Consider the following 15,964-nt stretch of genomic DNA (forward strand, 5'->3'; position numbering starts at 1 on the left):
ACGGCTATTTTGTCTTGGGCAGTGTGTATAACGTTCCAAAAGGGTTTCAAACGGTCTAAAATGATTTGGGACTATAAATACACATTATTTACTTCATTTACACTTGATGAAAGCCTACATTTGAACTCCAACATTGATTTTTCATTTATTGCTTTCATTCAAGAGCTTTAAAGATTTTGAGCTTCCATTGGCAAATCAAATCATCTCTTATTTATAGTTTGATTTGTATTGAGTAAGAGTGAGTGTTACAATATTGAATTGCATTTAAGAGAGGTTGTACAAGCACCTATTGAAGCTTGAGAGAGAAAGTGCTTGTGATAGCACTTGTGAAGGTTTCAAGCTACCTTGGTAAAAGCTTGGTGTTGAAAAGTTGTAAAGGGCTTTTAGTCTCTTGCCTTCAAAAGAGCAAATAGTGGAGAGAAGACTCAAAGAGGGTTCTTTGAGAGAGTGGATGTAGGCTAGTTAAGCCGAACCACTATAAAAATCATTGTGTTTGATCTCTCTAACCTTGACCTCCTTATTTTTATGCAATTTAAATTTTTCTTGCTATACATGATATTGAATGTTGCTTGAATAGATTGAGTTGATAAATTTGTGGACATATTGAGTGATTTGAGAAATTAGTTATTCATTGTATGATGCATGCCTTGTTAGTTATTGTCATATACATTGATTGAGGCTTGAATTGCAACTTAGGAACACATTGTTGAAGCACATATTACTTTCATTTTATATAGAGAAGCACCTAGTTGAACAAAGCCGCAATTTTTCATTAGGCTACAAGCAAGGGCCGAAAAATTGTTAAAGTCCAATTCACCCCCCTCTTGGACTATTTTGAGACAACAGTCACGCCCTTGCGCCAGTGACCCCGAGGATGGTGGAGAGCTTGACACCAAACTTAGCAACTAGCTGGGCCCGACTGTGCTCACCATTGGCCAACTAGTCACACCCCCTTAAAGAGCATTAGGAACATAGTGACCTCTGACAAGAGGAGACATCAGTATGTCTCAGTAGTCACACCCCCCTGCACTTTTCCATATTTATAAAAGTGTCCGTCAAACTTCTCATTCTCATCAATTGTGCCCTTACACCATCTCATAGGCCTACGGCTTGGTTGGGTTTGGTCAATCCTCACGGGGTAACGGGCCGTCCCCCTTACACTGAGAGCCACAAGTATTTGGTAATTGGAATTGACAAATGTTAGGATAGGAGAGTTTTCTTTTCTTTTTTTCCCTGAAAATGTCAGGGAAATTTGATTAATTATTAAATATATTTAGAGTATTAAAAAATAATATTTATTTTATAAAAAAATAAATATTTTTTATAATATAAAAGATAAATTTTACATAATTATGAGAGATAATATATATATATATATTGAGTGTATTTAATAATTTTTTTAAGAATTTATCAATACATATTAATTATATGTACAATTATACATACTTTTCTAAAAGTGAAAAATTTTTTTAGATATATTTTATTAATTATAAATTTAAATAGAATATATGATAATGTTTATCTATTAAATATATAAATTTTATATATTTATGTGTAGAAAGTATAATAGAAACAATAATTTTAGACAAGTGAAAATCAATGAAAGGAACACTTCTCCAAAATGTAATTTTCTGTGATGTAAAAGTATTTCCAGCCTCACAATACTCGTTTTCTGTTCTTCCATTTCTTGATGATAAAAGGGCAACATACGAATTTTCTCTTTTAAAATTATGATTTAAAAAATTAAAATGTTATTTTTTAAAAGAAAAATGTTTTTTTTTAAGATCTCGTTTAAAATTGAGATTTAAAGTTAGAAAAGTATTTTTAAGGATATAATTATTTTAAATGACGTTTAAAAAATATTTTTATAATTATTTATAAGTTTTTATAATTAATACAATTTTAATATGCTCTAACCACTAAATCTGGAGAGATTTTTCTAAATAACAATTTCAATAATAATAATAAAAATCCAAAGATTATGAAAAAAGTTTTAAGAAACTATTTAGTTATTTTAAAATTTTTAGAATTAAAACAATATATTTAATTTTAAAATAATATTTAATATTTTTAATTGATATATTTAATAAATTATTTTTTAACAATAATGTTATTTTCTTAATAATAATTTTAATAATATATAAATAAATTTTTTGAAAAAAGAGATTCACCATTCATTTTTAATAATTTTTCAAAATCAGAACTCACATATCCTTCTTGGTGTGGTCCTATAATGCTACAAAATCAGCCCAAATTGTCTATTTACAGCACATGATAGCTTTACTATTCCCTTATAGAAAAAATAGATTTGCTATAAAATAGAATTATTATTTATTGTTAAAAAATAAATTGAGTCTTTTTTTTTTTAAATGAGTCCAATTTTATCCTATAAATTAGCTATATAAGAGAATATTTGATTAAATCTTATATATATCTCAAACACCTCATTTCCACCGATGTATGACAATACATCTCTCATGCTCAAGTATAAATATTTAGAACATAACACCTCATCTCCCACTAATGTGGCACATCTCTCTTGTCTAAACATGAACATTTGGAACTTGACACCTCATCCTTCGTTAATGTAGAATAACTCATCTTCTCATATCCAGGTGTGAACATCTCAAACGTGAATTTTACAGTCAAACATACAAATGAGTGACTCAATATTGAAACAAGGTAAACCCTAATATCATATATTAAAACACACGGAATTTTTTTCCCTCCCATTTTCCTTATTTTATTTTCCCATATTTGAGAATTAAAATTTTATGAGAATTTAATTTAATATTAAAAATTTTAATTCTTTTAATTTAAAAATATGTATTTAAAAAATTATAATATGTAAAAATTCAATTAATTTTTTTATTATAAATAATTTATTTAAAAAAACCTGTCGGATTGAATGTTTACTTGAATTTTTTTTTTATCAATCCATATATGTGGGTTGAAGATTTATCTCTTGTTTTGTTTTGTCAAAAATTTTTAAAATGTTACCTTAAAAATTAACATATTTATCATTTTGTTAGTCAGAATTTCAAATATTTTCATAAAAAATACTTTTTACATTTTCTAATATTTGGTACATTAAAGAAAATATATCAATGAAAAATATTTTTTTATTAAAAAAAATAAGTTATTTAAAAAATAATAATTTTCACTCTTAAAGATAAAAAATTATTTTAAAGAAAAATAACTTCCTTATTTTATGAATTTTGATAATCTTATTAAAATGTGAAAATATTTACATGAAAAAATATTTACACACAGTGATATATATAAATACATATTATTATTTTAATTTTACAGTTAAATAATAAAAAATATTTTTTATAAAAAATATTTTTATGAAAAATATATTTTATATAAAAATTATTTTTTATAAAATAAACAAAATTTTAATAATTAAATATATTTTTCCAATATAAGATATTAAAAAAGTTCGGTGATAACTTATTAGAATCATTAACAATGTTAAATCCCTCGAGTTATAAAATATAACTTTTTTTTTTGAGAAATATAAAATTTAAATCATTAAAATAAAGAAAAACTTTAAAATTTACTATCCTATAAAGTATCAACCACTAAGACCATGCATTGAATTTTGGCTTCATCGGCAAATCCAATACCACGGTTTGATTCAATCCATGCTGGGCCTAAATTATTCCAGTTCCACCTTTTAGACCTGACCCAATAGCTCAGGTTTTAGTTTCAAGAGGAATTATAATTGGACCACAGGAGGTTTTTTTTTTTTTTTTAAATAAACTTTTCCACATATATATATATATATATATATATATATATATATATATATATATATATATATATATATATTATAATCTATTGGCGCTCCTCAGCCACAAAATATTTTAGTAAATGCTGTTATTAAATGGAATTTAAAATTAAAAAGGCATTTCCACAAAGACCTCAAAAGCCGGCCACCCAATAAAACAATAGCTATGATGATTTCTTTTACTTAATTATGATGCTACGGAAGCGTCAAAAACAATATAAAATCTCAATATCCATTAAGTCCCCTGAGCTTAAATTTGAGATTATGGTACTGAATACAAACCACATAACGTGCAGGACATTGTTAGGTGGCCTTCTTCATCATATGATGAGCAAATGGATTCTTTTCCCTTAACTTTAAGCAAATGTTAATCGCTGCAAATCTACCAACTCCATCTTCACCCAAATGTTATTCTCCACGTGTAGCTGATGAGTGTTTTATAACTACTTCGAGTGACACACCAGGGCAACTCTCTGTCATAATCTTGAAAATTTGAAATACCCATTTGAAGAAGTTCATGAAGAAGGAAGAAGAAAAGATTGTTACAGTATCAGAAATTGGAGAGAAGAGGCCGCAGGAACTGCAGGAAGAACAATCTGCAGCCATTATATGGGACTGTGGGAGTCCTTTATATGATTCATATGAGTTAGCTTCACTTAGTCATCTGATTGACAGGAACATGATGGCCTTGCCATTTCCCTGTGGATCAAAAAGGTTCAATATTTACCAATCTAATTTTCCAAGGGAAGAAAAGGGTCTCAACATGATCAACCAGGAAGGGTTTCAACAAGAGGGATTATTGTCCAAATTGATGAGTAGTTACTCCTGGAAGAGGACAAGGGACAAGGAAAGGAATGAGAAAACCAGAAAGGCCAGTTGCAGATTTTATAGTCTCTGTAGAATGATTGGTTTATGCAGGAAAAAAAGCTGCGAAAGTTGAGAAAATCATGCAAGGAAATTTAATTATTTAAATTTGTGTGTGTGTATATTATTTTCTATCTTCCTTTTTTTTTTCCAGGCTAATTATGGAATATTCATTTGAAGACTTGTAATTTCTGTTTCTCATAGGGGAAAATAAAAACATTGTAATTTATTGAGTTTTCAAGGTATCTCATTGTAATTTGGGTTTGTCTTGCTGAGTTAATTTGTGCCGTTTGAAATACGAGAGAGAGAGAGAGAGAAAGAGAGAGGATCCATGACCTATCTGCCCATATTGTTTTTGAGGGATTTTAGCCTAAGTAGCCTGTTTAGATTGGGCTCAGAAAACCGTTTCCCAGACCCACTTTGTAAGCTCTTTTAGCCCATCTAATGAACAATTAAAGCCGAGATTTACAATAAAAAAATAAAATATTTTATATATTATTAAAAAATATTTTGAAAATTTTTATTTTATTATTTTAATGTTTTTATAATTAAAACATGTTAAATTTAATTTTATATTAATTGGAGTAGTTTTCTAACGTATTTAATTAAAAATATAATATTTCTGAGCCTTTAAATTAAAAAATTTTTAATTTTCTACATTATAAAAAATAAATTCAAAACGTGTTTAGTATTATTATTGATTAGAAAATATCTCTTTAAATATATTAATTAAAAAAATTAAAAAATTTAAAATAAATTTAATATATTTTAATAATAAAATTTTAAAATAATTAATAAGCTTTTATGCAATTATTATTATTAACCTATGTTTATCACTGCTTTGTAAAATTATTTAGTTATTTTATGATAGAAAATTAGGGGAGAAAATTATTAAAAAAAAAAAAAAGGCGAGGAGGAGAAAATTGATGAAGGATGAACAATCACCCTTTCTTTCCCTTGTTTTCATCCAACCAAAGGAGGGAAACATCTTCTCCACCTTTCCACCAAACCAAACACAGCGCAAGATTTAGAACCTTATAAGCAGATTTTCTTCAGCCTTCTATTATTTTTATTCTTTGGATCCATTCTAATTTTTTTTATTATAATAATTTGTTTAGAGTGAATAAAGAGAATCCATATAATCCACCATAAATTTTTAGAATAAAGACAGAGTTGAATTGAGTAGAATAACGTATCTAACTAAGCTTATATTCGCAAATCACCACTCAAAGCTTCAATTAATAGTTATTTTATTGAAATGATCTTTCTCTAAAATATAAAATGTTAAATGAAATTATTCTAAAATTTGAATATTACAAATCATCTTTTATATTGAATTATTGAAAAAAATTATCAAAATTATTTTTTTAACATTTTAATAAATATTTAATTATTAAATTAATTATGTTATTATTATCTATCAATTTAAACACTTATTATCTTCCATTTCAATTAAAATTTTAACTTTATTTAGAGTATTTTATAATTATTTATTATGAATGCATTAATTTAATGTGGAAAAATACATTTTTAAATTTAAAAATATTTTTAAACGGAAATATTAAAAAAATAAATATTAAGTGAAAGATTTACTTTGCGTATATTTATTATTGTGTTTCAAATATATTTAAAAAATAATAATTTTTATAATTAAATATATTAAATTTAATTTAAACTTAATTTTTAATTAATATATTTAAAATTTTATTTTTTCAATAATAATTCAAATAACAAATTCTTGGTATGATATTGCTTGGAAAGTGGCTCATTATATCATAAAAATAAATAAAAATGTGAAGAAAAAGACATTGCAATTTGGAAAACCTTGAGAGATGCATTTTTAAAAGGATAAGGGTTTATTTGGTAATGCAAAGCAAAGATTTAGTCGTTGATTGTTCTTCATTGGAGCAGGTCACGTCTATACCAGGAGCTTGGCTTTAATGCTGAAGCTTGCCTTGCATAAAAGTCCGGTAAAGTCAAAACTATACCGCGTCCTCTTTTTGCTCAAACCGCACATAACATTTTATCGTTACCTCTTTTCTTCATTTTCCGGTAGGAAAATTGTTGGGAATCGAGCCAATCTATTCTCTTCCCTCCATCCAAACTAGCACTTTTATCGTTAATTAACCGACCACAATATCTGAACTTTCTTTGCTGTTTTGTTTCTTTCAAATTTCATGTTTTCTGTTTTTTTTTTTCTTATTATTATCATATGGAAAGAAAACTTGAGATGTTTTAGAAACCTCAAAGTTCCAATCTTTCTTGGAATCTTACACCCAAGTGTGATAATTTTTGTTCATGTTTCTCTTTTGACGTTTTCTTTGTTTTGTTTGTCTTAAAGTAGAAACTATTTTTTTTTTCTCAGTAGCTTCTTGAGGTTTTTGTTATAAAGGGTTGTGCTTTTCGAGGTCTTTTGAGACAATTTTAGCTGTGAGATTCGTTTATATTTTTGCTTCTTTTTTTTTTTTGTTTGGGGGGGGCGTCGCGCTTTTGCTTTTGAGGGTTTAATAATGGCTGCAGGGTCAACAGTTCGGTTAGTTCGTTGCCCAAAGTGTGAAAATCTCCTACCAGAGCTTCCTAACTATTCTGTATACCAGTGCGGTGGTTGTGGTGCTTTTCTTCGAGGTTAGTTCTCTCTCTTTCTTTGTGGGTTTTTCTTACTCCTTGTTTGGTTACTGAGAAAGTTAGAAATCAAATGAAAAGAAAAGCAAATAAACTTGGAAGTATATTACTGTCATTTTGTCCTTAAGCTTTCAAAATTTATCTGCTTTGTTTCTTTTTGCTTTCTTATTGGTTATAAGCAAGCAGAAACGTGAATATGGGAGTTTGAATTTTGGTTTTTGATGGTACAGCAAAGAAGAAAGCGGCTATAAATGGTCTATTAGAGAAGCGTGAAAAGAAGAGGGATGAAGAAGCCCGAGAGGGTTTTGAGAAATTGCAGAGTTTGTCAGAGAAAGAAGATGGTAGTAATTTAGGCATTGCATCTGAGGCTGAGTTGGAGAGTGATATGGTTTTTCTTGATAGGAGAAATGTGAGTGTCTTTAGAGAAAGAACTGCCGAATTGGTCATTAGTTCTTCATTGAATATAGAAAACAAAGAAACTTCCATTGATAGCAGCAATGGAACTGTGAAGGAACAAATTTTGGGTTATGAAAGAGGTGCAGAGAGAGGAAATGGTTCTACTAATAATTATAGGCTACCGCTGAAGCACCCAATTGGGAATAGGGCTGGCCGGGGTGATAATGAAATGAACATGAATAAAGCCGAGTTTGTTAATTCAAGTAGGGAAAAAGGTGTTGTAGAAATTTCAGCCCAAGTTAAGGGTTCTGCTGGGTCTTTGAGGTCAAGGATGATTGCGGGCAATTGGAGTTTGGATAAAGATGGCATGGAGGGACCTTATGCAAACCCCAGAATGGCTGCTGATCAGAGCAGTTTTGCGACTTTTGCTTCTTCTGATGAGGGACCTTCAAACTATTGCTTGAGCTCTTCTTCTTATGGATATGGTAAAATGGTGAAGAATTTTGATGACCTGGATGGGTCTAATAGATTTGCACGCTTAGAGCAGAATCGAGCTGAGTTGCTTAGGAAACTGGATGAGTTGAAGGAACATATCTGCAGAAATGGTTCTGCAGCTGAGAAACAAAGTGAAGGGGCCTTTGGTGCTTACCATGATAGTGCTACTTACAATGTTCCGGTGAAACCTTTAGCTCCAGATAAGCATGTCCAAAGAAACCCTTACTTTAAGCAACATGGCCGTGATATAGATATGCAAAACTTTTATTTTCCTCCAAATCACGTTGCAAATGAATTTCCGGTTTATGAGGATCCCATTCAACTAAAATTACCCAGGATGAGTTCCCATCAACCACCTGGTCAGTATTGGCAGCAAACTCCTGCTGATTACGTGCTAGAGGAATACAGGGATTTCAACCAAGAACAACGCATTGCATCTTATCCTTGTGGAACACCATATCAAGATCCTCCTTGTGCATGTTTCCACTGCTACAACAATAATCGACATGTTTCTTCACGAGTCCCAGTCTCTGTTTTTGGCAATAAAAATATTTTGAAGGACCCAACTGATTCCCACTTCAACTACCGTGTCAATCCTATCACATTTGGGTCAAAGAAATGCAAACCTCAAGCCAATCCTCCTAAATTTCACGCACAAGATCCACAGTCACATGGTAGTTGGCCTAGTGACCTCGATTCAGATGTGAATGTTTTTCATCAGAGGCGTCCAAGGAGGGTGGTTGTAGCTCGTGGAAATGTGCGTCTTTGCCATCCTATTGCGGGTGGTGCCCCATTTATAACATGCTCCAGTTGCTTTATGTTACTAAAACTGCCAAGAAAACTTAAAGCAAGGGAGAAAAATCAGCAGAAACTGCAATGTGGTGCCTGCTTAACAGTATTCTTGTTTGAAATTAAGAACAAGCAGCTAATTATTTCTATTCCCACTGAAATGAAGCAAATATTGGCTGGAGCAAATGAAGGCTCTTCTGAGGTCTCAAAAGAAGTCCCTTCAATTCCTCATGGTGGTTTTATTGCCCAAGGAATGGATTGCTCTGTAAATGTTGATAATCCTGGTCATGATTTCCAGACATCAGATTTCAAAAGAAATATCCTGTCAGAAGTCCAGAGGCTGAAATTAATTGAATTTGAGAAAAGGCAGCACCTTTCCCTATCTCCCATATCTTCTGGGGAAGAAGAGGACCTGGATAGTGTGATTGTTAAGAGAGTTGTTTCCTACATTCCTGAGCTGCCCACAAAAGATAACGCATCTCCAAAATTTCCAGGTTTACCTTTATCAGAGAGTTTGGATGACGTCTCATCTAATAAGGAAGAAAACAGACATGGGAAAGGAAACAAGAGTAATGGATCAGACCATGAAAAGGTTATACTTGACAAGAGTACTTCTCAACAGAAATCGGTGAAAGATGCATCAGAAACTGAAGTGGAAGTTTCTTTCACTGAATACCTAAGTACTAATTTATCTCAAGACTCTATGGAGATGAGTGAAGAAAAAGACCAGTCTAGGATCAACAAGGGAAGCGAATCATTCCTGGTGGGTCTCCTCAGGAAGGGCTTTGGGGATTTCTCAAGATCTAAACACCACGTGGAGGGTGAAACTGAAGAATCTAATATTTCTGTTAATGGGCAACCTATTCCAGACAGTATGGTGAAAAGGGCTGAAAAGCTAGCTGGGCCAATTCTTCCTGGAGATTACTGGTTAGTTTTATACTTGCATCAGATTTGGTTGCAATTACATGCATACGTTGCATAGCAGTGATAAGTTGTAACTGGTGCCATACGGTTGATATAAAGAAAGTAACTATATAGGTTCAACATTTCTATGTTAAAAAGTAAATTTTGTAATCTAGATAAATTGCAATAAAGATCTTAAAGATTTTTCTGCATCGTAGGATGGAAGATTTTCTTTCTGTGCATTTGCCCTTGTCAAGTATGAAGATAGGAATTATTTAATTACCTTTAATCAAAATGATAATAGGTATTCTCCATCTGGCTTTACCAGGTATGATTTTGAAGCTGGATTTTGGGGTGTGATGGGACAACCTTGCCTTGGCATAATTCCTGTGAGATCAATTGACTCTTGATTTACGAGTTTTTTTGTTTGTTAACAAAGGTCACTGCTGCTAATTTTACTGACTAAGTTTTGATGTGTTTTTCAGCCTTTTATTAAGGAGTTTAATTATCCCATGCCAGAAAATTGTGGTGCTGGAAACACCAGTGTCTTTGTCAATGGGAGAGAACTTCATCAGAAAGATTTAGATCTACTTGCCAGTAGAGGACTACCAACCACAAGTTATAAGTTCTATACTGTTGGAATTTCAGGGAGAGTTCTTGAAAAAGACTCTGCTAAAGAGCTAAACAGCCTTGGTGAACTCGCCCCTACGTAAGTCCTGCTTCTCTTTTAATTAACCCTTTAATGATTCTTCTTAAAATATATATATATATATATATATATATATATATATATATATATATATATATATATATAACTACTCAACTCAACTAAGCCTTTATCCAAAAAATTTGGGGTCGGCTATATGTATTCGCTTTTTCCACTCTGAACGATTTTGGGTGGCTATATGGATTCGCTTTTTCCACTCTGAACGATTTTGGGTTAAATCCTCAGAAATGTGTAATGCTTATATATATATATATATGTATATATATATATATATATATATATATATATATATATGTATGAATCTAAATATCCTTACACAATCAATAGAAAATCTTCTAGATCACTCAATTTATTAAATGTAATACTTATTATTACATACTTATAAGAGGGTTTTGCATTGTTTAACTAGAATCATGAATGCTAAATTCCAAGTAATATTATGGGATACTAGTAATATAATAGAGAAACTAAAAATTTGAATCCTAATAACATGGTTTGAAGTCTATAGATGTTTTAAACCTTTTCAACCCCACCACAGCTCAAGTGTTCTTAAGCCTGAAATTATTGTTTCACATTTTCAATCATCTGGATTAAAGGGCAAAACAGAGAGAAATTAGAGGGGCCGTATTCTGGTGGTGATAATGTAGAGAGAGAAAGAGAGAGAGAGAGTGAGTGTGTGAAATGAGAAAAAAACCATTTTCCTCCTTATTTGGCCCCTATTTATGGGAAAAGTGATGGGTATATTCATTGAATATTCCATAGCATATTCTAAAGAATATTCCTTGGCGGGATATATTCTTAGTTAAAGAGTAATATTATTTTGTGTGATTATTTTACATTGTCTAGTTAACCTTGTTAGCGTGCTTATGTGGAAAATTTTTTATCATTAATATTAGTACTTATATTTGCATTTTGTACTCTAAAATTGGAAGAGGAGGAAGTGGTGTAAAATTCTTGAAATTAAGAAAATTTTATCATCTGCAAATTGAGAATTAAATTGGGCACTGCTTTTGCATTGGGACTTCCTGGGTTCTTATTCCATATTGTGATCAACTGACATAAATAGTTGAAGCCACATGATTTTCCTTCCTGACTTACCTTGATTAATATGCACATAATTACAATCAGAAAGCTCAAAGCCAAAACATTGAAATTAATTAACTAATCACTCTCTATGTCGCACTGAGCTGCTTGGTGTAATTTATAGCTGATTACCGACTATTTTAAGCAGGGTCCAGAAGCTGAAGCGAGGATTTGGGATGAAGGTTCCAAGAAGAAAGCCTGTCTGATCAGTAACATTTTAGTTTAATAATCTTGTTCAGCTGTAAATATGAAGGCAGTCACCCCTTGTATTTATTTGTATGTGTTCTATTGATGCCTGAAAGTGCGCTTTCTTCGCAGCAAATGCTAATGTCAAATTCCTGATATGCTTGCTTGTACTGACATGATATTTTTGACCTCAAATACGAACTAGTTTGTACAGATTGTATATATTCTATGTATGCATATTGACTAGTTAGTTATAAATGGCCAAGCAAATGCTAATGTCAGATGCATTAGGCTGCACAGTACATCATCTTAAACCTTTCTTTTTCTGAGCCATGTTGGGAAGGACACTGTCAATGTTTAGATAGTCTTTTTTTAAGTTTAAATGCCCCTACAACCAGAGCACCTTAAAAGAGAGAGATTCTAATTTTATTTTGGAATTTGGTTATCTCTACTTTTGCCTGCAGTTAAGAAAATATTGGGCTTTGGATTATATTTACAATTAGGTTATCCTTCAGCCTCTGCAAGGGAAAACTGCTGGCTCTGGCGACGGTGATGGACATCTGACAGTTCCATCAACTCATTAAAACAAAAGCCACACGCCAATCGACTTGCCCTTTCCATGAACAATCGACTTGCAAAACAAACACAATCCAAACTCATAGACTCAAACTTGAAAAGGGAGGGCTTTACCATATGCCCAAAATGAAACGAAGGCAGGGAAGCCAACGAGTAAACAAATAAACTAATAATTTATTTATAATATAAAAAATTTTAGTTTTTTTATCAGCTTTTTACAAAAATGAAAAACGTCTGATTTATCAAAATAAAATACATGAAAAAATTGACGAGAAAATAGAATTTTGTTTAATAAATATTGATCATTTACAATGAACCCTTTGGAAAAATTATAAGATGTTTATTTTGTTTATAAATAATTTGTCAAAAAATTTGAGAGACAACCAACATCATAATTATGATCCTTAATGATAATTATTCATTAATAATAATTGCTCAATCATTTCACCTATATATAAGTTAATTAAAATATGTAATTCCGACCATTATCATTGATAAATAATTAAAAAATAATTAAATATAATTAGTTGTCATAAGATGTATAATTCAGTTAAAAAACTTAAATTAGAAAATGATTTATGGAAAGTATGAAAACAATTAAATTTATTAGAAAACTAATTGATTTTTAACTCCGCCTAAGTAGTTTGCGCTTAGCCGGTCCCAAGCCCGGATAAAGGAGGAGGGTTGCGGTAGGTGACAACCAGCGTAAAAATTTCGTCACACCCTATGATATGGATTCAAATGATATAAACGTTGGGGCGTCCTCTACTAACGACGCGCTACATCGGAGCCCGGGTGTAGTGATAAATATGCAAGGGTGTAGGGCGTTCACCCAGCGACGCACATGCGCCATCTACGCCGGGTGTGGTGTTAAGTGAGCAAGGGTTCCCACATCATGGACGGGTGTGGGTAAAGAAGTTAGTCCATAAGACAGATAATAGAACAAATAGTGGAACAGAACACAAGATAGACATAGAAAATAATAGAAGATATCATAGAAGGAGACCAATTAGGAAGGAGCAGGATAGGAGGAGGATCAGGGTTGGTACTTGGAATGTTGGATCACTTACAGGAAAATTAATGGAGCTTGTGGATACCTTGGAAAGGAGAAGGGTGAATATTGCTTGCATTCAAGAGACTAAATGGGTAGGAGAGAAAAACAAGGAAGTGGGTAATTCATGGTACAAGTTATGGTTTACCGGAAATGAGAGAAATAAGAACAAAGTGGACATAATCATAGACAGGACATTGAAAGACGCAGTAGTAGCTGTGAAAAGAGTAGGAGATAGAATTATACTAGTAAAGCTAGTACTAGACGGAGAAACAATAAATATAGTTAGTGCTTATGCCCCACAAATAGGACTAGACAGTGAGAGTAAACAAAGGTTTTGGGAAGATATGGATGATTTAATGCAAAGCATACCGAATGAAGAGAATGTTTTCATTGGTGGAGATTTGAATGGACATGTAGGAAGTGATAGGCAAGGTTATGAGAATGTTCATGGAGGTTTTGGTTTAGGCAGTCGAAATGAGGAGGGAAAAAGCATCCTGGATTTTGCTATGGCATACGACCTAATACTAGCAAATACCTACTTTATAAAAAGAGAGTCACATTTAGTGACTTTCAAAAGTGGGCAACATAGAAGCCAAATCGACTTCCTCTTAACCAGGAAGACAAATAGAGCTCTATGCAAGGATTGCAAGGTCATTCCAGGAGAGGCTTTAACAAGTCAACATAGGTTGGTGGTTTTGGATGTCAAGTTTAGGAACAATTCAAGTAAGGTCAGAAGAAATAGTGTAGCTCGAACAAAGTGGTGGGAGTTCAAAGGAGTAAAGCAAGTGAAGTTCAAAAATGAGCTTCTTGAGTCCGAAGTATGGAAGCTAGATATGGAGGCCAATGATATGTGGATACAGATGGCATCAAAGATTAGAGAAGTAGCTAGAAAAGTACTTGGGGAGTCTAGGACATGGACCACCCTCAAAAGAGAGATGGTGGTGGAATGAGGAAGTACAAAAGGCGTTGAAGAGAAAAAGGGAATGGTATAAGAAATTACCTAAATGTGATAATAATGAGGCATATGAACAAGACAAGATAGCAAAGAAAGAGGCAAAAGGCGATTAGCCAAGCAAGAGCACAGACCTTTGAAAAGTTATATGAGAAACTTGGAACTAAAGAAGGGAGAAAGATATTTATAGATTAGCAAGGAGTAGAGAAAGGAAATGTCAAGATCTCAATCAAGTCAGTGCATTAAGGATAAAGAAGGAAAAGTGTTGGTGAAAGATGAGGACATTAAAGAAAGATGGAGAAATTATTTTAATGATCTCTTTAATAATAGTCAAAATGGAAATAGCGTGAATATAGATTATAGAACAATAGAAAAGAATGTAAATTATACTAGAAGGATTAGATCTTTAGAAGTAAAGGAAGCACTTAAGAGAATGAAAGTAGGTAAAGCCTGTGGACCCGATGAAATACCAATTGAAGTGTGGAAGTATTTGGGAGATATGGGAGTGGCATGGTTAACTAAATTATTTAATAAGATTCTAAACTCAAAGAAAATGCCTGATGAATGGAGGAAGAGTATTTTAGTACATATTTTTAAAAATAAGGTAGACATACAGAGTTGCACAAACTATAGGGGACATAAACTCATGAGCCATAATATGAAGTTGTGGGAGAGAGTTGTGGACCATCGAATACGTAATGATACTTCTATCTCTCTCAATCAATTTTGTTTCATTCCCGGTCGTTCAACTATGGAAGCGATCTTTCTCATTAGAAGCTTGATGGAGAAATATAGAGATGGGAAGAAAGATCTACATATGGTTTTTATTGATTTGGAGAAGGCTTATGATAGTGTTCCAAGAGAGGTCTTATGGAATGCGTTAGAACAAAAGAGGGTATCTATTAGGTATATACAAGGATTGAAAGATATGTATGAAGGAGCAACTACTATTGTGCGCAAAGGAGGGGACACAAGAGATTTTCCGATCTCAATTGGATTACACCAAGGATCACCATAAGCCCTTACCTTTGTACATTAGTTTTAGATGAACTGAAACATATACAAGAGAGTATTCCTTGGTGCATGATGTTTTGCGGATGATATTGTTCGATAGATGAGACGAGAAGGAGTCAATAGGAAGCTAGAACTTTGGAGAAGTACTCTAGAGTCAAAGGGTTTTAAGTTAAGTAGAACAAAGATAGAATACATGCATTGCAAGTTCAGTGAAGGCCAAACTGGTGATAGGGAAGGAGTTAGTTTGAATGGAGTGGCACTGTCCCAAAGTAATCACTTTAAATATCTAGGCTCATCCTTCAAGTAGATGGGGATGTGAGGAGGATGTTAGTCATAGGATTAAAGCGGGATGGTTGAAGTGGAGACGTGCCACGGAGTTTTATGTGATCGTAAGATTCCCAATAAATTAAAAGGAAAATTTTACCGCATGACCATACGACCGGCTATGCTATATGGTAGTGAGTGTTGGGCCTTTGAAAGAGTCGTATGCATCTAAGATAAGAGTTG

General features: G+C 32.2%; 2 protein-coding genes across 2 annotated transcripts; both read left to right on the forward strand.

Moving 5' to 3' along the window:
- The first annotated feature begins 4,313 nt into the window (after positions 1 to 4,313).
- On the forward strand, positions 4,314 to 4,736 carry LOC110656180 (uncharacterized). The gene has a single exon (XM_021812800.2). The coding sequence runs from the start codon at positions 4,314 to 4,316 to the stop codon at positions 4,734 to 4,736; it is 423 nt and encodes a 140-aa protein (XP_021668492.2).
- A 1,827-nt stretch (positions 4,737 to 6,563) lies between these two features.
- On the forward strand, positions 6,564 to 12,074 carry LOC110656303 (protein ENHANCED DISEASE RESISTANCE 4). The gene is made up of 5 exons (XM_021812988.2): positions 6,564 to 7,285; positions 7,513 to 9,889; positions 10,194 to 10,254; positions 10,351 to 10,574; positions 11,824 to 12,074. Exons 1-5 carry the CDS (start codon positions 7,171 to 7,173, stop codon positions 11,879 to 11,881), a joined length of 2,835 nt encoding a protein of 944 aa, XP_021668680.2. The 5' UTR covers positions 6,564 to 7,170; the 3' UTR covers positions 11,882 to 12,074.
- The last annotated feature ends 3,890 nt before the right edge of the window (positions 12,075 to 15,964 follow it).

Source organism: Hevea brasiliensis, chromosome 16, assembly GCF_030052815.1.
Source record: "Hevea brasiliensis isolate MT/VB/25A 57/8 chromosome 16, ASM3005281v1, whole genome shotgun sequence".
NCBI classification, from domain to species: Eukaryota; Viridiplantae; Streptophyta; class Magnoliopsida; order Malpighiales; family Euphorbiaceae; genus Hevea; species Hevea brasiliensis.